Source organism: Diabrotica undecimpunctata, unplaced genomic scaffold (assembly GCF_040954645.1).
Source record: "Diabrotica undecimpunctata isolate CICGRU unplaced genomic scaffold, icDiaUnde3 ctg00000805.1, whole genome shotgun sequence".
Lineage (NCBI taxonomy): Eukaryota > Metazoa > Arthropoda > Insecta > Coleoptera > Chrysomelidae > Diabrotica > Diabrotica undecimpunctata.
Genome location: NW_027312771.1, coordinates 2,909 through 26,087, shown reverse-complemented (window position 1 = coordinate 26,087; position 23,179 = coordinate 2,909). Strand labels below are relative to the sequence as shown.

Sequence of the window (23,179 nt, the reverse complement as noted above, 5' to 3'; positions counted from 1 at the left end):
CGCGCTATCTCAGAGTTTGAAGCTGGCAATGGGATAAGACAGGGAGATTGCTTGAGCCTTCTATTGTTCAATCTGATTATGAATGAAATAATAAAAAAAGTAAGAACTAAAAAAGGATACCAAATGGGAGAAAAACAACTTAAAATAATCTGCTATGCAGACGACGCAATACTACTCTTTCAAAGTGAAGACGGTTTACAACGTATGCTGTACCAATTTAATATAACCGCCAGAAAATTTAACTAACATTTTAATTTTCCCAAAAAAGACAAAATGCATGGTTACAACAGCAAATTTCCTAAGCTGTAAATTGGAGCTGGAAGGTCAGATAATAGAATAAGTGATGGAGTTTAAATATCTAGGCATCACATATCTAGCTACGGAAAGCTCGAAACTGAAGTAGAAGATCGAGTGAATAGAGCAAACAGAGCTTAGACTGCCTGAATGAAACAATATGGAAAAATAAAAATATCGGGAAAGAAATGAAAAGCAGAATTTACAAAATAGTCATCAGACCAATAATGACATACGCGGTAGAATCATGACCTTACACACAGAGGACAAAATTCTTTCAGCAGAGATGAAAACATTTAGAAAAATTGATGGTAAGACACTATGGGACAGAGCTAGAAGTACAGATATATGACGTAAATGTAAGGTGGAGAACATCAAGAACTGGGTAAGAAATAGAAAAGTAGAATGGAACGATCATATAAGCCGAATGACAACAAATAGAATAGTAAAGACGACAAGAGACGGTTCTCCAATAGGAAGACCAGGAAAACGATGGAACGACAACTTACTGGAGGCACATTGAAAAACAGACAGAGTCATGTCATTACGAAATCTACATTAAATCGTCCCATATTCACACAAAAAGTTGAAGCGACAACCCCAATGAGGGATTACGTACTCCGATTTCAAAAGGTTAGAGACTGATAATAACGAATGTCGATGGAAAAAACGGTTTTGTAAAGAATGCTTGTTTGAAATTCAAATCGACCACGAAATCAGGGAGCTATCACGGTGAAATGAATTATGAAAATTATAAAAAATAGCTTCAGGAAATGCTTTTTCCCAACCTTCCTGCACATAGTGTACTAGTTGTTGACAACGCTTCTTATCACAACGTGCAAGCTGAAAAAGTCCTGATATGAGTTCAACGAAAAATGTAATGAAAGACTGGCCAAGGCAACGCAATCTGCCTTTTTCAGAAGATGTGTTAAAAGTCGAATCAAGTCCAATCAACAAGGTCTAAAGAAAAATATGTTATTAAAAGTAACAGCTTTTTCTTTAGAAAAATATTATTATTAAGACTAACAGAAGTCGTGCAACTATCAGAAAATTTTTCTTCAGTTACTCTAGCAAACTAATCACAAAAAGTTTCCGACAACTGCTTGGCATTTTTTTGTTTTTTTTTATAAACTTCCTGCCAATTTCCTTGTTAACAATATTCCGTACGGTTTTATTTTTATTATTTGATGTCAACGTGGTTTGGTTTAGTTTTGTTATAATTTACAAGAGAATTGGCATCTTTCAGTTTTTTATGAAGCCAGTAAGCATTTTTCAAACGAGCACCAGCTTGCTTAACTTCAGGGGTTATCCATTTTTTATTGCAAGTCTGCCTACCAATATTATACCGTTTTACTGGTCAGCTAACACATATATTAAACTACTTATAAAATCTTCAAACGCGCTATCTCAGAGTTGTCCTAAAGGCTAAACGACTGTTCTATAGGCTCATTAGGGATAGTGCATTGGTTGAAAGTCTGATATATCAGACCTGTTTAAAGGTTCTCACAAGATATTGTGGATCTGCTATGTTATGTTGTGTGAACAACAAATCGTTGTGGCTTCTTTTTGTATGGAGCAAATCATCATCATCATCAGTGGTGCTACAGCTCTAGTTGAGCCTTGACCTTCCCCAGTCTATTTCGCCAGTCGTTTCTGTTCATCGCCAACCGTTGCCAATTTGCCGCGCCGATTTTCCTTGCGTCTTCGTCCACACCGTCCCTCCATCTCAGTCGTGGTCTGCCTCTACTCCTATTTCCCACTGGGACCAATAATAGAGTTCGTCTGGGTGGGTAATTTTCATTTGCTCTTGACACATGTCCAGCCCATCTAAGCCTACCTATTTTTATGAAAGATATTACATCTCTACCATTTACTATTTTTTTATACTTCTCGTACAATTCGAAATTATATCGCCTTCTCCAAATACCATTCTCACAGAATGTGCCCATTATTCTTCTTAGTATCTTCCTTTCGAAGACGAGCAGAAGATTTGCGTCTGTTTTGGAGATGGTCCATGTTTCTGACCCATATGTCAGCACTGGTAGGATGAGTGTTCTATATATTATTAGTTTGGTTTTCTGGCTTAAATTTCTGTTTTTTTGCTGCTTGCTTAGTCCAAAATAACATTTGTTTGCTAGCAGTACCCTCCGTTTTACTTCTTCAGATGTGTCATTATCGTTTGTTATGAGAGAACCCAAATATGTAAACTTATTTACTACCTCAAAATTATATTGGTCTATACTGAAGTTTTCTTCGGCGTTTCTAGCTCTATCTCTTTTATTTGGAATAGATGCTAACATTTTGGTTTTTTCCTCGTTTATTTTAAGGCCCATATTTTGTGCGGCTGTCAAGAAGGTGGAAGTCATCTCTTTAAGTCCTCGTGTAGTACGTGCGATCAAATCCAGATCGTCAGCGTAAGCCATAATCTGTGTTGATTTATTAAAGATTGTTCCCCTATTGTGTAACTCGGCATCTCTTATAGTCTTTTCTAACGCTATATTAAAGAGAAGGCACGCCAGCGCGTCTCCCTGCCGTAACCCTGCATATGTTTCAAACGCTTGTGACATATCGCCTTGTATTTGCACTCTGCAAATCACTTTACTCATAGTTGTTTTTACGAGCCTTATTAATTTATGGGGAATGTTAAGTTCATTCATGGGTTCGTATAATTTACCTCTTAGGACGCTATCATACGCTGACTTAAAGTCCACAAAGAGATGGAACGTGTCAATATTAAATTCATTGGTTTTTTCTAAGAATTGACGTAGCACAAAAATCTGGTCAATTGTTGACCTACCTGGCCTAAAACCGCTTTGATACTCACCAAGGATATCTTCCACGTACGTACTTAAACGGCTGTACAGGGTGTTGGAGAATATTTTGTACATTGTGTTCAGAAGAGTTATACCCCTATAATTTTTACATTCCAACAAATCTCCCTTTTTGTGCAGTGGACATATGATTCCAGTGCACCATTCCTCTGGCATTTGTTCTTCTTCCCAGACTTTGACTATTATGTTGTGAATTTGGTGCATAATGCTGTTACCTCCATGTTTGATGAGCTCTGCGGGGATGCAATCCACTCCTGGGGACTTGCTATTTTTGAGTCGTGTGATTGCGTCTTTCACTTCAAATATTGAAGGAGGTTCTACGTGAGTGTTATTTCTTGGTTTTTGGGGGTGACGCATCATTTTCCACTTCGGTACCAAGTAGTTCTTTGAAGTGCTCAACCCATCTGCTTTGTACTGCGTCAGCGGTACTGACTATATGTCCATTTTTGTCTCTACACATGGAGCAAATGACTACCGCAAAATAATGAAAGACACAACTAAAAAATTAAATATTTAATGGCAGCACTAGCATTTACAAAAAATTAACAGTTAAAAATAAAACTGACCTGAGAGAACAAAAAAAAACTGAGCGATTGACAAAAATACAATTAATTTTCAGCATCTTGTTTTAGCTTCTTTACATAAATATCATACTCTTTCAAATTGTTTTTCATGTCATCAATGTCTTGTTCTAAAACACTAATCCTAGACTTCAACATACTTATTTCTTCACCGTTTATGGTTTCGTTCGCAAGAAAGGCACCAGGTGGCGCTTCTCTTTTGGCCAATATGTGCCTTCTTTCAGTTCTGAAGTCAACGTGACATCCTCTCTCCGATCTTTCAAAATACTGACAATCAGCAAAGCATTCGTACCAATACCGCAAATCTACTTTTGGTGGTTCATCACAGCTAACGTATCCTCCTTGGATTTCTGGTAGTCTAAAAACATCTTTGGTTATTCTGGTAATATTATCACCGTTGTCGCAAATAGCTCGGGCAAGATTAAATTGTTTGATTTGAGCTAATTGGTCTGGTTTGAAAACTGATGGGTTTTCGTAGTAAAAACGGTCACCGTCTCTGAGACGTTTAAATTGCTCGATCAAGATACATTGGAAAAGTGGACCTACTTTGCCTCCATCAATTTGATCTTCCAAAATTCCTGAAAAGAGAGATATTAATAAAGAACAATACGCGAAAATCATTAGGCATATCATTAGTTGCAAAATAAGACAGGAAAAACAAAAACATTCACATGGCGTTAACTGTGGTCAATTATGCGTGGAAATGTGTAGAATATGCATCGAAAAGCGTTCAATACGTTTCAAAAAGCATTGGAAACTCATCAAAAAGCGTTTAATCAGTCGTTCCAACCGCTGGATTAATAAAGAAACCGTTTTGAGTGGTATATTGAAATAATGTAACTCACGATGTTACTGTTTTGGTCATCACGGTAGAATGTAACTTCCTCATTGCGAATTGTAGCTGAACTACGACGGGTTGTGCAGACAGCTGTAAAATTTCATAGTATATTTGGGCGTACCCTACTAGTCCCGGTTAGTTTACCACTTCGCTTCATTTGCAACACGAGACTATTTTCTATTATATCTTGTAACGGATTAAGTATACAAGAAAACCCATAATAAAATAAAAATGATTTCAAGGCAAACACATCAGCAATAATGGGAGAAGAATGGGAATTATTTACATGAAAGATAAACTTGTCCATAATGATAGAACAGATGAATAGAATATATAATGATACAAACATCAGACAGAAAACACTTTATAGGAACATTGACGATAAATTTTAAACTTAATTTTGTTATTTTAAGATTCACTACATTGCACACCTGTCCCTGGACCTATAAACTGTTAACAACGCCGGGAAAACAAAACACATGTGCTTGCTACGAATATACAGCATGCATTGAAACTTTGTTCTTAATAGAGATGGCTTCACAGCGCAACCGTTAGATAATACTGACAAAACATGAATATCTACTCGAACAACGAGAAAATAAAATAGTAAAGAGCAAACTAAAAATAACTTATAAAGGGAACAGATAAATGATATAATAATATTCTAAATTATAAACCAAAAAGCAAAAAAAATGTTAATACAGTAACACGACCCTGACCTATCAATACACGGAACCATTAGTGACACCTTAAACAGACCTAATAGGTAGGCAAACATTTATACGTGGATGTATAGAGCCCCAATACATCCAAGACGCTAATCCTTTTAGGATGTACCAGTAGGCGATAGCCATTAATATCATATGTTAAAAATATATATAGAATGCAGAGATTTTTATGATACGAAAAGTATAATTATAAATAAACACGGCATACAAAACTATTCCAATAAACTTACCTCCAACAAAAACGTCGATGTTTCCAGGATGACCATACAACTTTTGCAGTTTCCTTCTAACATTCGCATCACTAATATCATATTTTAGATCGTCAAAGCTGTTTACAGGTGTCATATTACAGAACTTTCTGTACTCAAGATACTCAGGCAGAGCATGGTCCCTTCCTCTATGTACATTCATTGCTGCAAGGTCAAGAGCAACTGCATGAGCTGCTTGAAACAGTGTTTCCGTCAGTTCGGAGTTCAGATTTTCATCTGGTTTTTTTATTTTTGCGGCGACAGTGAAGAAACCTACAATTTTTTAAATTTTGGAATAAAGTAGAGAAACTAATAAAAGGTACATATTGATAAGATGTACTAAAAGCTACATAAATGATTAAAATATCCTAAATAGAACTTAGTCTGTTACGCAATATTACATTAAGACAAGTACATGAAACTATAATATAAGAAATTTATTTAGATTCTTCAGGAAACATACTTTATATGTAAGTTTACGTCCCTTTCTATCTTTTAAATCAGTGATACTCAATGAAGTCTATCTATTCTGTTAATTCATATTTTGTGAAGTCCTTTTCTTCACCTTCTTTCAGTTTGCGCAGGGGGTTTCTCGACGTTTATTGCAGGTTTTATTTCATTATACTCATGTCCACTTCTTTAATTTACATTTTGAGGACCTCTTTAGACATTCCAAAGCCTCGGTCTGGTCATGATGGATGATAAATCTTGCGCCGAAGTTACCCTCCAGCTTTATATTGCTTGATATTCTTGTGGTTTTATTTTTATCTCACAAAATTTAGTTTTAAAAAAGATTTTGACAAACTCTTGCAGTTATAGTGAATTTTTTTTTCCGAATGAATTTTTTTTTGTGTAAATATGAAGTAAATAATCAATAAGTAAAGTTACAGATTTATAACAAGTAATCTTGCAGTAATACGAGGCATGTTTTTTAAGTAAGTACCGTTTTGCGATTCCGCCGCCGCAGCGCTACGGTCGGCGTTCCGCGCATGAGCGCTGGTTACCTACATCTCTTGTCTACGCACTGACGCCATTACAGTCTGATTCTTCATTGTATACTTGTTTACTCCAGTGTTTAAGATGCCTCCAACAATCGTGAGTCACGCTGATTGTGAAGTACGGGCTGTTATACGATTTCTTAGTGCTAAACGCGTAAAACCGATCGATATTCATCGTGAGATCGTTGAAGTTTACGGACAAAACATTATGAGTGATGGAATGGTAAGGAAATGGATGAGAGCATTTATAGATGGCCGCACAAATGTGCATGATGAAGAACTGAGTGGGCGTCCTTTGGTCGTTAATGAAAATTTGGTGCAGAAAGTGGACAAAAAGGTGAGAGAAACAGACGCTTTACAATTTCATCATTGTCCGACTGCTTTCCTCAGTATTCTCGTAGTGTTTTGTATCGCATTGTTACCGAGAACTTGAATTACCGGAAATTGTGTTCACGTTGGGTTCCAAAAATGTTGACGGATTTGCACAAAACCCAACGTTTAGGCAGTGCATTGACTTTCCTTGAGCGGTACCACAGTGAAGGTGAAGATTTTTTAGACCAAATTGTTACTGGTGACGAAACGTGGGTGACCTACGTCACACCAGAATCGAAACAACAATCCATGGAATGGCGACATTCATCATCACCCAAAAGAGTGAAGTTTAAGCAAACAATTTCTGCCCGGAAAATCATGTGCACAGTTTTTTGGGACAGAAAAGGAGTATTGCTAGTGGAGTTTCTGCCTCGTAATGAGACAAGTAATGCAGCGTCTTATTGTGAGACATTGAAAAATCTGCGTCCTGCAATCCAGAACAAAAGAAGTGGCAAGTTGAGTAAGGGTATCGTTTTGCTGCATGACAATGCCCGTCCACATGTGGCTAATCAGACCGAAGATCTCATCAAATCATTTAAATGGGAAACTCTAGATCATCCTCCATACAGCCCTGATCTGGCGCCCAGCGACTACCATTTGTTCCAGCACTTGAAGAAACACCTGAGCGGTCAGCGTCTTCAAGACGATAAGGAAGTTAAAACATTTGTGATGCAGTGGTTAACAAGTCAGGCGGCAGAATTTTATCGGGAGGGTATTCAAAAACTGGTGCCACGTTATGACAAGTGACTCAATATTCACGGAAATTATGTAGAAAAGTCCTATAAATACAACATATACTTACCTCGAAGTAAAGGATCAATTCCTCCCTCTTCAACAAGCCTCCATGGCGAGAAAAACGCTTTAGAAAGTGGCAAATTTCCTTCTCTAATCGGTTTAAAATCGCTGTTCAAACGGTGCAAGACCGGATTTATCAAAGTGTGACCAAAACGTAAAGCGGCGGTAGCGAACACATTAGAAATAGAAGGGTTAATATTGGGATTGTACCCTTGGTATTCTCCCAGCTTCTGCATTCCCTTTTTTCCTATGATAATAGGCAACCACTGTTTGTAAGTAACGTGTTGCATGGAGGCTCCTACTATCTTACGAGCCTCGTGATAGAGCTGATCAGTATCCCAGTGGGGATTCATAATTTTAAGTTCTTTCGCTATCCTGTTATGCTCTCGCAGCCAGATTGTGTGCATTGCTAGAAGTCCTACTTGCTCATTGGCTCTAATATCACCAGCGACGAAGCAGTTTAAGGTGCTTTCTGTGAGATTGCGTCTGCAATCAATTCCTTGATTTTCGGCGTACGGTAATAATGCCTTCTTGCCTAAAACAAAAAAGAAAGTTTTTAATTCGTTAAAATGTCTTAATCTGAATTTGTTTACCTGGAAAGATTGGTCCTTCCCTCAATCGACCCCAGTTAGTGTTGTGATCTCTTAAATTACTGGCCAACTCCTCTGAAAATCCGTACACTTGTGAGGCATCAATGTAAGAGGTTAACTGGTTAATCTGTTCTCTAGGTTGTATGGAATCGAAGAAGACAGATGTCATGCCAGATCCGCAGATGGATGAGGTTCGAATAAAATCTATGCATCGTCTACAAACAATCAAAATATAGTGTTTCATAATATATTATTCATACTAGCTGACCCGGCCACGCGTTGCTGTGGCTAAAGTTTTTGTTATATTACATTATAGTAAACAATCTAAGAGGAACAATAAGAGAACATCAGTCACGGAGTCCACTATGCTTTTTCACACAGATGGTATTTGTAAAAAATATGGTGATCTCCTTATTTGACTTTCTACTACTATAACCCTTTAGTACAATGAAATTATTTACGAACAAAGACGAAAATGTTGATGTTGGTATACAAATTCACTGGATTGAGATTTGAAGGGGAAGTACGTTGAACACAATTAATTAAAATGTTCTTACACTTGATATTAAGCAGAAATCAATAGGTACAAAATAAAAATTTATCAGATTTATTATTTCCATTTAATTTTATAACAAATATAAGTATATTACAGTATAATACAGTAAATAACATGTGACGCTTAAACTCATGAATGAGGTAGGCAAGGCAGACAGTCTTAAAATTTTAAACATTAATATCTATTTTTTTGAATTATAAATACTTTCAATTTAATTTAACACCAATCGGTGCACAATGTTTTTGGTTAACCTGTCTTTAGCTAACACAAATAGATTCGACGGTTTCCCAACACGTGAACACGCAACATAAAAACATGGATTTTCCAAATCTAAACCACAAATGGACATTGTTTGACCTTGAGATTTATTTATAGACATGGCGAATACTAAACGAATTGGAAACTGTAGCCTTTTGAAGGATATGGTAGAATCTGATGGTATCATCGGAATACGTGGCAGCAGGACCACTTTTTCTTTAAACTTCCCAGCCAAAATGGTTGCTTCAAGAATGTTTCCGGTGATCTTTTTGATGACCAAACGCGTACCGTTACATAATTGAGGTGGATTCAAATTACGGAGGAGAATAATAGGGGAACCAATCTTTAATCGAAGATTATGTGGTGGCATTCCAGGGATATCTAATGAATTTAAAAATTCAATCGGAAAATTTACACTTTCATTTTCATCAACAACAGTATCGATTGATTTAAAAAACATCAGATCACCTGGTAACAACTGTTGTATCTGGAAGTTAATTTCATCAACATCAACGTTTTTGGCTGCCAAAATCGCCCGTTGACTAAGCCATTCATGATTCAAATAATTATTCTGTATATCCGGGAAAATACTCTGAATCAATTCATTTTTATCCTGAACAACAGTGCAAAAATTGTCTGGTAGTTTAATGCATTGCGTATTTGGTTGCAGTTCTATTTTACCGTTCCCAATATCTAGTAGTTGTTCGGAAAATATTTGTGCTGATGGATCATTTTGCAATTGTACTCGCATATTTATGGTCAATCGAAGTGTTTCAACACTTCGCCTCATTATAATTATGTGATAATACTTACATACATATATTCAAATTAAATTATAAAGTTTTGATCAATGAAGCACAAATAAGTAAAAAACAGGATTAATTTCACTGTATTATCTTCATTATAATATGAATTCAATTTAAACTTCAGTCTAAGTAACACGTGGCCGGCTATACTAACACCAAAAATTTAAAAAGTGGAAATAATTGAATTATACAGTATTTAGTTCACTACAAAATAAATTTAATTAATTTTATAGCGTCAACAACACGTGGTAATTATGCTATTAAAATGTATCTTATATGACACGTTCGTAGATTTACCATAGCAGCGCCATCTATTGATTAAATTTCTCAACCCAGTCGAAAGGTATCGACATCTGTTAGAATCATTTGGAGTTAACAGATAATTGTGACTGTCAAATAATAACAGACAAATAATTAGCAATAAATTAAAATTGCGACTATAATTTGAGATTTAAACTATCCTATCTCTCAAGTTGGATCGAACTGCACATGGTGTGCGAATTTTATTATAATCGGTTAATTGGTTTAGGAGTCCATTGAAGACAAACATTGTGACACGAGATTTATATATATTAAGATAGTAGTCATTAAGTGTTTCTAAACATTAACACCAAAGCTGATTTTAAAATTGATCTATGTGTGTGTCTTTCTTTGTCACTTTGCTAATAATTACCAGTTCTAATGTTGTTCTTGTTGTGTTATTTCTTCCAAGTAATACGAAGGGTGTCACAAAACCTTCACGAATATTCTTTTTCTATTTGTGTATTATAACCTTGTATTTCCGAAAACATTTATCTGTTTAAACATCTTCATATCTTTATCAGTTATGTGTTTAAGTATGAATGATACTACATATAGTCATACGCGTAGTGAGGTCTTACCCGAACGCCGAACCAAAACCAAAATTTTGTCATTATGTTTTCGATATGTATTTCCTTAAAATAAGAACATTGTGAAACCAGAAACCAGTATGGTGAAAACATTAAAGAGCAATCACTGCTTTATGATATTTTATATACTAAGATTTTATATACCTACCGGTTTGTAACTCTCGGGTCGTTTTGTGGTACGTCCATGGGATAACAAGGCGCCCTATAATCACACGATTTCTTACAATCAATTCCGTCCCAACTTTCAGACGTTACAGACGGTAAAGCATGGTCCAAGTCGTGATCCAAAAATTGACCCCATTGCATAACCTACAAGAAAACCATTTCAATTAGAAGGTAGGAGATATTGTCACGATAGCTGCCGTTTAATGACCCGACATTCTCGAACATATAAAGAGAACGCAGGTGTTTGCTTTGAAGCCCACCTTGAGGGTTTGAGAATTGTATAGGCTGACGTCACGAAGGTTATTCGGCAAAATTCCCCAACCTAGAGGTAAACCAACCTGTCTTTCTAGAAAAGACTGGAGTAGCAAGTATCTGCGTGACGTCCCAAAAGGTTCCCCGCTGTCAAAAGTTTTTATTGTAAGCAGTTAGTCGAAGATATGGGCTTATATCGTTCAATATTAAATAATTACATAAATTATTAGTGTGTATTGTAAATAATTGTGTTAGTATAAATAAATTAAAATAAGTGTAAATAAAGACTAATAATGTGTTAAGTGTTATATACTTGGCAACACAGGTAGGCAACACCGCTCACGGACACAAGGGAATGAAGTTAGTCAGTTATTGGGCAATAAAGGTTAATGATATAAAACCACGTTGTATTATTAATTATTACCTTATTTAAGTAAGAAATACCAAATACACAACAATTGGCGACGAGGATGGGATACATATGATGGTAATAACAACTACTACAGAGATTATTACGACTACTACCATTGCTACTTCAACTTCAAGTACAGTTATTTACATTATTATTATACTACATCCCCAATTATGTCTACACAAGTATCTACATTTCAATTTTCCGTTGAATCTTTCAACCAGTCTGCCACCAAATGGTCCAGGTGGGTAAAGAGGCTGGAAGGTGCTTACAAGGTATTTAAAATTCCAGACGAAATGAGATTACCTTATCTACTACACTACATGGGTTCTGAGGCCTACGACACCCTATGCGACAAGTTAGCCCCAGAAGTCCCGGAAGACAAGTCATACGACGACATTGTCAATTTAATGGATAATTTTTACAACCCTGCACCCCTGGAAATTGCAGAAATCTTCAGATTCCAATCAAAAAGGCAAGCCGAAGGAGAAACAATACAAGAATACCTTCATTCACTACAAAAGTTGTCAATTAACTGCAATTTCTCTACATATCTTAAAAGTGCTATAAGAAACCAATTTGTTTTTGGCCTACGATCGAAAAGAATACAAGCTAGACTTCTAGAATCAAAAGGACTGGACCTAGATAGAGCCGTTGAGATTGCCACAAGCATGGAGGCATCAGAAAAGGACAGTAACCAATTTTTTCATAATCAAAATTATAATAATTCTAGTGTCAATATATTAAATACAAAAGCAAGGAGTGCAAATAATAATAGGATGCAATTTCAGAATAACTCTGCTGCAAATTCTTCAAACACAAATAGTAATGTATGTTATAGATGTGGAGATCCTTCACATTTAGCAAATTCTTGTTCAAAAAACCATTTAACTTGTAATTTTTGTAAAAAAGTTGGACACATTCAAAAAGTTTGTTTAAAATCAAAAAATGTTAGGTCTAACCAAGTAACTTCAGTTTGCTCAGTTCAAGAAATTTTTAAGATTAGTACTGTAAATTCAAAAGACAAATTTTTTATAAACTTAAGAGTAAACAACAATATTTTAAAATATGAAATTGATTCAGGTGCTGCTGTTACCATTGTAAACAAAAATGTATTTGACACATATTTTTCTACACTACAATTACAGAAATCTGATGTAAAATTAACTACATACTGTAAAAATCATTTAAATGTTTTAGGGTTAACTCCAGTGGAGGTTGAGCACCAGGGAATAAGGCAAATGTTCAATTTGCTTCTCAAATGTTAACCCTTACACAGCAAAAGTACTCTCAAATAGATAAAGAGGCATACAGCATTATTTTTGGTGTGAAAAAGTTCTTCAATTACCTATATGCTAGAAATTTTATTTTATACACTGATCATAAACCTTTAGTTCAGATTTTTGAACCAGATAAAAGTCTACCAGTTTTAAGTGCTACAAGAATGCAGCATTATGCAATTTTCTTACAAGGTCTAAAGTATGATATTCGATACAAAAATACAGATTCTCATTTTAATGCAGATGCTCTTTCACGTTTACCTATTAAAAATGAACAAAATTATACTCATGATGAACCAGACATATTCAAACTTAATCAGATTGAAAATTTACCTACAGATGTTAACAGTTTATCTTTTCATACCAAAAATGATGCTACTTTACAAAAGTTACTATTAGGTTTACAAACTGGTGAGGTTGTTGAAAAACAATTCAGATTTAACGTAGATCAATCAGAGTTTTCACTACAGTCTGGAGTCATAATGAGAGGACAACGAGTTTTAATACCTATGAAATTAAGAAATAAAATTCTGCAGGAATTACACACTGCGCATTTTGGTATGGTGAGAATGAAGTCTTTAGCCCGGAGTTACTGCTGGTGGCCTTTCATAGACAAGGATATTGAATCTTTATGTAAAAATTGTTTTCATTGCAACAAGCACAAAAACAATCCTGTTAAGGACAATTCCCACATCTGGGAAACACCTAAATTTTGCTTTGAAAGAGTACATGCTGACTATGTTGGACCTGTCGATTCTTTTAGTAAGTGGCCTGAAATACATTTCACGAAAGACACTACTACAAAAACTACAATCGAAATTTGTAGAAAAATCTTCACTACTTTCGGAATACCCACAGTATTTGTTACTGATAATGGTAGACAATTTGATTCTCATGAATTTAGAGAATTTATGAAGAATAATGGTATCACACATAAATTTACTGCACCCTATCACCCAGCCACGAATGGCCAGGGGGAGAGATATGTCCAAACACTAAAAAATTGTCTGCGAGCCATGCACAGTGAAGAGAAAGACAGAGAACTTGAATTGTGCAAGTTACTAATGCAGTATCGTAGAACACCTCACACAGTAACTGGCAAAAGCCCGTCTGAACGTATGCTAGGAAGGCAGATTAGAAACAGATTAGATTTACTTAAACCTTTTACTCATGACAAAAATGCTTACACAGAACACAGAGTCTTAGAAATGTTGCTATAGATACCAGAGTCTCAGTGCGAGATTACTTTAATGCCAAATGGCAATTTGGCAAGGTTATACTAAGGTTAGGATTATTACATTATTTAGTTGAGTTAGATGATGGTAGGACGTGGAGACGTCATATTGACCAAATTAGAGTAATTGGGCAGGATACACCTATAGAATATAACCCAACTTGTTTCATTCCTGATACAGTTACACATAGTATAGTTCCAAGGGAGGTATCTGTCCCTGAACCCAATTCCGTTTCACCACCTACAAATGTACAAGAACTTCTAAATGATACAATAGAGCCAACAGTACCTGAGGCTCACACTGAAGCTGAACCAGTGTTAAGACGTTCAAGTAGAGTATGTAAACCTGTTCAGAGGATGAATTTGTAAGTACATCTTTATTTCAATCTGTATTTATGAATTTTGGTCAAGAGAGGAGGTGTTATATACTTGGCAACACAGGTAGGCAACACCGCTCATGGACACAAGGGAATGAAGTTAGTCAGTTATTGGGCAATAAAGGTTAATGATATAAAACCACGTTGTATTATTAATTATTACCTTATTTAAGTAAGAAATACCAAATATACAACAATAATAATAATTTAAAGAGTGTAAATAAATAAAATCACGTTTCAATATATTAAAAAAACTTTGAAGTGATCTCAAATTATCACACAAATATATTGAACATTAGTTTTGTTGAACGACCTACACGATACAATATTATTGTGGACTTTTTTACTTCATTGCTTACTCTTCTCTGCCAATATTTAAAATAAAAAGGAAACAAATTCTGCGAAAATTATATTATTAGTCGTAGCAAAAAAAAAACAATAAAAAGTGCTGGAGAACGAAGAATATTGTCTAAAAAAAAAAGTGTAGTTACAGGGTAACTGCAATACGGGAGGATAGTTCTCAAAGTCATTTATCAAAAGCACTACGTTATTTAGCTACTGGAAATAATTTTCCTCGAACAATTTAAAAATGCCGGTAAATACCCTGGTAAATACTCTAATGACACAATTCAACGCATTCTAAAAACAGTGTCTTTCAATTTTTCTGAGTACATAGAATTTATAGAACTAATTGCAGAAATTTTTCTTTCTGGAAGAGAGAGATTTCAAATATTTCACCGATTTATTTAACGTTCAAAGGAAAATAGTGGTATCAGTCGTCCAAAATAGATGGCGCTTCGTAGCAATATAACTTTGTCAAGTGGGAAGTTTGCTTAGAAACCCTGCCTTTCTTGCGTCAAGTACATAGGCAACTCCAATTCTCCAGAACCTGAAAGTATCCCAAAGAACCGTGTAAAACAACTTTCGCCGAGAATTATCCACAGCCTGATAAATTATGCTTCCAAAAAAGGTTGGTCAGCTAAAAGGGTAACCTGTGCAGGCCGATTTATCTCTTATATATAATGTCGGTTTACAACGTTCTTCGACGTCTTCCGATTTCCAATCTCCATTTCATTCTATCGTTACACAGATCGTCCTCCAGTTCTCTTTCCCTGATTTCTTTATCAACTCCTTCTCTCCAACTTCTTCTAGGCCTTCCTGGTCTCCGCCTACCTCTTGGTTGCCATTCAAGAATTTGTCTTGGTATTCTATTCTCCGGCATTCTCCTTACGTGTCCTTACCATCTGAGTTGTGTCGTTTTGATGTCATCAACAATATTATGTGTAACCCCCATGATTTCTCGGACTCTCTCGTTTGTTATTCTGTCGCGTCTGGAGATTCCCGCCGAGCGGCGACAGAAGTCCATTTCTGTTGCTCTAAGCATTTTCTCTGTTCTGTCTTTTAGGGGCCACACTTCGCATCCTTGTTGTGATACTTTTTATTATGGTGTTGTATATTCTTCTTTTATTTTCCTTAGATATGTTCCGATTTATCTCCTAGGTGTTCTAAATAAAGTCTGGAGAGGATTCTCAACTACCCTCACTCGATGCGTAGCACAACTAGAGTTAGTAGATCAAAAAAAAGTCTGAAAAGAACCGTTACTTTTGCTAATCCCTCTCTTCTCTGGTCTTCAATCTCCTTCGCCGGACACCAGACCAACCACCACCAACAGTACAAAACTCTACAACACCCAAACCTGAGGAGGGACAAGAGGATAAGGAATAAAATATTTTGATGTTTATTATACAACTGTGGTGAGAAAAACAAGAGGAGGAAGATGCAAAGTAAAGATAAATAATGCAAAAGTTAACGAAAATATACCAGAACTGTTAAAAATTAATTGAGCTGATTCTCACCAGAAACGCTACAACTTCCACGTGAACTTATAGTTAAATTATCCTTACCATATGAGTTATTTCAGGATCAGGAGTAATCTTCGTCGTAGTAATCAACGTTGTGGAAATTAATCTAGAACTTGGCTTCGTATATCCATGATATTTCTTATCCTTGATCCAACCAACTGGTTTTTGAAGACCGTCTTCGTAAATCGGTTTTAAGACACGCCTGAATTCGGTTAAAGATGCTCCCCAAGTTGGGTGCTGCAAGTTGTTGCACGTTCCGTCTACAGCACGGTACTTGGAATGGAAGCACATATTGGAACAATTCCTGAGAAGTCTATGAGATGTACAACCTAAAGAAAAAAGATATCAGCAAGCCAAAAAATTTAAATAAATTGAATTAGATTATATTGAAATGTGAAACATGAAATAAAATGTTTGATATGATTTATTCCATATAATAGATAAATGCTACAAGGAAATCATTTCAGATAGTTACCTGACAATCTAGCGATCATGTCCAAATGCTCCGAGGACAAAAGTTCTTTATAATCAAAGTCGGCTGTGGAATTCAAGGTCAAATTGCCAGCTTGTACGTACTTTCTGATGTTAGTTAATGTCCTTTCGTAAATTTCAGAAGCTCTAGCCAGTTCTCTGGCTGGTGCATCCGGGTATCTAATAAGTCTGAAAAGGTCTCCAGGGTTACGGGTGTCTTTATTTTTGACAAGGTTGTCCAAAGTTCGGTTGATAGCACGGTCTACTTCTTCGGTAGCTTCGGCAAATGCTAGTTTGACATATTGATCACCGATACCAACACCTGTAATATGATATATGATATAACACATTATTAATAATAAATTTAAAACTAACAATCAATTTAATTTTACCTTAATTACTACTGGAATATTGATACAATTATAGAATATTGATAACCAAAATCTATCTGATACAGAAAGTATACTGGAACCACCATTGCTGTAACATATACACTCTTTGAAATAGCCTTAGAATCGCAAAAGCCTGCAAAAGGTCGCAAAGGATATTTTTGCGATCGCGTACTAATAAGCTTTGTTCATGGCCAAATCGTATCTATCCTTTCTTGGTTCTTATTTTCTTTTTCTTTCCCAGGGCCTCATAAAGAACGTCTGAGCTATCCCATATAACAAAATGGACTTACGCAACTTTCATTCTCATCGGCTCATGTATATCTTCCTTCTTCTTCTGCCTCTATATAAGTTATGCTGCTTGTTCATTGGCGGATTAATACCTCTGCCTCAATAAATCATTCCTCTTCCGAGGCATAACCCTGTTTCTATTAGCTGTACGGTTTTAAAGTATATCAGTAGGGTGCTAACCAGGCTGTAGACATCCTCCTCCTTTATCCAGGCTTAGGACCGGTAACGGTGTCGAGCTACTCGATCCACCCAACAAAACTGCAGGCGGAGTTGCTCATATACAGTGTGTAAAAGCCAAATGGAATAAATTCATTATTTAGGTTACTGTACATATTTATAAAAAAATCCCGAAACACGTCAAATTTAAATTATAACTTGACATTCTTTAACGTGAAAATGCAACCCCTACCTTCATCCCCCTTAGAATGACAGGTACAACCCCCAATTTTTAAAATAGGAAGTATAGGCTTGTGATATATCGTTTGAAAGGTCTTTTCATTCTCCATTCAAAAATTTTGTCGCTTATAAGTTTATTAAGATTAATTAAGATAAAATAAATTAAAATCATGTGGTTACCGAAATTCGCTAAAATATACTCAAAACTTATTTCCCGTTTAGGTCTTGATAATGAGAAATTGAACAAAAACCATAGCAATGTGGTTTTTAGATGGTAACCATTAAAAAACGTTAAAGAATTTCCGTGGCAACGTTATTTGAACACGCATTAGTAAATTGTTTATTTAAGTTGTCAGTATTTTAATTTAAGTAAAAAGTTCGTTCAATTCAATTCTGAAAAATGGTTAGATTAACGGAAATGCATAAAATAACAGTTTTACAAATGATTGGTTACGGAGATAACACCCGAACACAACAGGAAGTAACTCGCCTATTTCATGAGAAATTTCCTAATTTATCGCCTATATCCCAAGGAACAATAAGTAAAAAAGAGAAGCAGTTTCGCGAGTTTGGTCATGTAAGGCAGATAAAAAAAGCAGCTGTGGCTCAGTGCCAATGCACTGAGTGATGAACTCAAATTAGACGTGTTGCTTGAGTTTCAGGAAAATCCACATACATCGAGTAGACAGGCATCCACTACATTCAATGCTAGCCATACATCGATAGTAAACATATTAAAAGAAAATAAATTACATCCCTATAAGATGATACCTACTCAGGAGCTCATGGAAGACGATTTTGATAGGAGAACTTTTTTTGTGAGCAAATGATGGACATGTTGGATAACAAGCAGTACCTCGATACAATATTTCCCAATCGGTGGATAGGGAGGCGAGGATCGATTGAATGGCCAGCGCGATCACCTAATCTTACATTATTAGATTTCTTTTTATTGGGATATGTGAAGAGCCATGTGTACAAAACTAAACCTTCTGATTTAAATGACTTAAAAGAACTAATAACGCTTGCGATTAGGTCGATCACGCCTGTTATGTTAAATAATGTTAGAAGACAGTTTTATTTGAGATTAGGATGTTGCCAAGATGTTCGCGGTGAACATTTTGAACATCTACTTCAATAACATTCATAGTTCTTTTTCGTGTTCTACACTGTATTACGTTTTGCATTACATTTTAGTTTTTGATTGTATTGTAGCGAATTTCGGTAACCACATGATTTTAATTTATTTTCTATTAATTAATCTTAATAAACTTGAAAGCGACAACATTTTTGAATGGAGAATGAAAAGACCTTTCAAACGATATATCACAAGCCTATACTTCCTATTTTAAAAATTGGGGGTTGTAACTGTCATTCTAAGGGGGTTGGAGGTAGGGGTTGCATTTTCACGTTAAAGAATGTCAAGTTATAATTTAAATTTGACATGTTTCCGGATTTTTTATAAATATGTACAGTAACCTAAATAATGAATTTATTCCATTTGGATTTTACACCCTGTATATGTATGGATGTATTAAAAATCTAGAAAAACTTACCAGTAGGATCCTTTAATTTCTTAACAGTCACGTAACCAGAAGCTGAGTCTCTACCATAATCATTAAGAGCTGTACATTCATATCTTCCTTGATCTTCGGGACCTACTTTGTAAATATACAAATTACCGTTCAAAGCAACTTTAAATCGACCGGTTCTTTGCATAGATGATCCGTCTTTTTGCCAGGTAATTCCAGGTTTGGGATCACCAGTTGCTTTGCAGGGTAACTCGATGGTACTACCTGAGAAATATTATTAATTTTTAAAAAAATGTTGATACTGATCAAAAGAAAAGAAAAATTATACTCACCAACGAATACTTCAATATTAATAGGCTTATACACCAACTTCGCCGGTTTATACGAAGTGTTTTCCACTCGGACATAAGCGCTAACTTCACGCATTCCAACATCGTTCCAAGCTTCGCAAACGTACAGAGCAGTGTCAGATTCTTGAACATTAGTAATTTCTAGTAAAGTTCTATCTTCACTGAGCTTAACTCTACCACCGGCATCGTTGGGAAGAACTTCTTCGTCGTTTTTGAACCAAGTTATTTCCGGGATGGGAGTACCTGAAGCGACGCATTCCAGTTTGATGTTGTTTCCAATTTGAGTGTTTATGTTTTCAGGCTGTATGCTGAATACTGGTGGAGCTGAAATCATACAAAAAATATTTAAGTATTTAGTTTATATAATACAACCAATTTTGATGTAACATTAATCATATCATAAATATAAATCGCTTTGGTTTTCTTCTGTAGGTCTTCCTATGCATCTTCTTCATATTATAGGTACTTCCTTCTTCTTATTATACATCATTCTGCACAGAATACGTTTCTTTGGCGCCCATTAAAGATGAGAACGAAATCCTACTCACTTCCAAATAAGATATATTAAAAAGATGAAAGGAATACAGCGAGAATCTAATGACCGAGACCGAGGAAGATGTAAAGGAAGCAATGGAAAAGCTGTAGAACTCTATACGATCTTCATAACTCTATAAATAGTTAATAAACTCTTAAATACCTCTAATGATAATGTTGGCTTCAGCTTTCACTCTACCCTTATTATTGATCGCTTCACATTGGTAACTACCATGATCTGTTGCTTCGATATCTTTTACCACTAATGATCCATCTTTCAGATAGATATGTTTGTTAGATGGTGGTAGTCTGATGCCGTTTTTAGCCCACTTTATCACAGGACTGGGATTTCCTTCAGCAGTACACGTCAATATGATTTCGGGGTCTCCGATGGAAGCGTAAGTATTTGCTGGTGATTGCGTAAATCTCGAGATCCTGTAAAAGATAAAGGGTGTTAATGAGGTAAACCCGCTTACGTGAAATATCTGCGTATTTTATTAAATTCAAGGACAAACTTTTTAGTATAGCTTAAAGTGTATGGACTTAAATTTGGTGAAGTATGAATGGCAAGGGCAATTTAAGAGCGAGTATATTTATGCTTGTCCTCATTAGACGATATTAAACCCACATTAGTATTTGGTTGAAGTCTTACATACTCCTTATCTAGATACTAGATAATATTATTAATAGAGTATACTCATATACAATAAATTGAATATTTCGACGTTATTTATATTTCATAAAGATACCTACTACTTTCACACTTACCAAAATACTTTTCGTGCAATTCTTGTGGTTTTTCTACCACCATCTTAGCTGGGACAGACTTTTCTTCTTTTTCAGGGTTTTTGGCAATGCATTCGTAATACCCATCGTCGTTTTCATTGGCGTTTTGGATAAGAAGTGTTCCGTTGTCCATGATAATATATTTTTCACGATCGGGAGTTAATTCCTGTTCGTCTCTCATCCAAAAAATTGATACTGACGGATCGTAAACTTTACAGGTGAAAATGGCATTTTGGCCCCAGGATATTTTGATGTCTCTTGGTCCTTCCTTTATTAATCCAGACTCTGAAAAATATGTCAAATAAATATATTGTTGAACTGCCCTTGCATGACGAAAATAAACCATTTTTCCTTTAACACTTTAGTAGTCGTTTTAACACTTACCACAGTGTAAGTGTTCTGCGTTTGCTTCCTTCAGAGGCATTCCTTGCATTTCTATGGGATATTTGCAATGCGCCGAACCTTCCACGGAATTAGTAGCAAACATATGCGACAACCATAACATATCGCAATTGCAAACCAAGGCATTATGATCCAAACGAAGTTTCTCCAGATTTGGTAAATGTTGGAAACCTTCTTCTGGGAGATGCTTCAAACGGTTGTGGTAGAGGTTCTAAAAAGATCAGTAGAAACAGGTTAATGGAATAAAAAGCTACTGAATAGAAAAAGTTTAATAGAATAAAAAGCTGCTAAATAGAACAAAAAAGAAATTTAAATGGCTTCTTATCAATTTATATGAAATATACATATGTATATAAATTAATCTCTACCTCAACGGTCGGCAACAGGCGGATCGCGCGGACCGCGAAAGGTTGAACTGCGGAATATCGATTGCTGAGTCAATCAAGTTCAAAATAAAACTGCTATTAATTTTCAAATAGGAAGTGAAATGATAAATAAACATAATAATAATTATGTATAAGTGACATGCACCTAGCGCACTACCGTTAATTTATTTTGTGATTACTCGCGTTTTCGTTCGTTTTATAAAACATCTATTTGTACCTACGTTAATATGGATCCGAAAAGGAGAAAAGTCGACAGTGAAAATAGGAAGTTTCGGGCAGAATGGACTGAACAATATTGTTTTACACTGCCTGATAGGCCGCAAGCGGTTCCGGTCTGCCTTATATGCAATAAAACTGTCGCCTTAGGTAAAAGTGGAAATTTGAAGCGACACTACGAAACAACTAATCAGCAGTTCCACAAAAACTTTCCTCTTGGCAGTCAGGCGCTTAAAGAAAAACTTCGGGTATATCTTAATTCTTACGAAAAAAACACAAAAATTCTAGTTCGCTGCATGAGCAGTAAGTAAGAAATTAAAAGACAAAATGACGTGTGGACCTGATAATATTCCATCCTTTTGGTTAAGGCACCTAAGATCAGATAACGTCGCAAGAAAGACAAAATGCCAAATATATAAAACCCTAATAAGACCGGTACTCACATATGGCTCAGAAACCTGGACACTTACTAAAAGAGAGGAAACGTTGTTAGCCACCTTCGAAAGAAAAATCTTGCGACACACATATATAAGGGCACAAAAGAAAACGGAATATGGCGAAGACGATACAACTCTGAACTATACAAAATATACCAGGATCCGGATATTATAACATTCATCAAAATAGGACGGCTGCGTTGGATATGACATGTAGAAAGAATGGAAGAAGGCGAAATACCAAACAAAATATTTAAACAGATGCCAGTAGGAAAAAAAACAAGAGGAAGACCGAAACTGAGATACTTAGAACAAATAGAAAATGATATAACAACCTTAAAAATAAAAAACTGGAGAAAAAAAGCACGAAACAGATCGGAATGGAGAAGAATCCTAGAACAGGCCAAGACCCAAAAAGGGTTGTCGAGCCAGTGATGATGATGATTTTGATTAAGGATTGCATAGGTGCCTAACTATGCCACTATTAAAAATTTTTAATTTATATCTTCTTAACAAGGAATATCCGAGTCTCTGGAAGGAGTCAAAAGTGTGCCCTATATTCAAAACTGGTGAAAAGAGTCAGGTAGGAAACTACAGACCAATTTCCATTATTTGCAATCTA

The 23,179-nt window shown here is 35.6% G+C and overlaps 1 protein-coding gene across 1 annotated transcript; it reads right to left on the bottom strand.

Annotated features, from left to right (window-relative positions):
- Positions 1-3,623: 3,623 nt before the first annotated feature.
- LOC140431733 (peroxidasin-like) lies at positions 3,624-21,729 on the bottom strand (the record flags this gene model as incomplete). The annotated part of the gene is made up of 12 exons (XM_072519615.1): positions 3,624-4,284; positions 5,503-5,793; positions 7,693-8,220; positions 8,279-8,490; positions 10,934-11,094; positions 16,410-16,696; positions 16,843-17,160; positions 19,471-19,710; positions 19,779-20,120; positions 20,494-20,756; positions 21,080-21,401; positions 21,501-21,729. Coding segments are annotated over 12 exons (3,744 nt in total), but the record flags the coding sequence as incomplete, so codon positions are not given.
- Between the last annotated feature and the right edge of the window lie 1,450 nt (positions 21,730-23,179).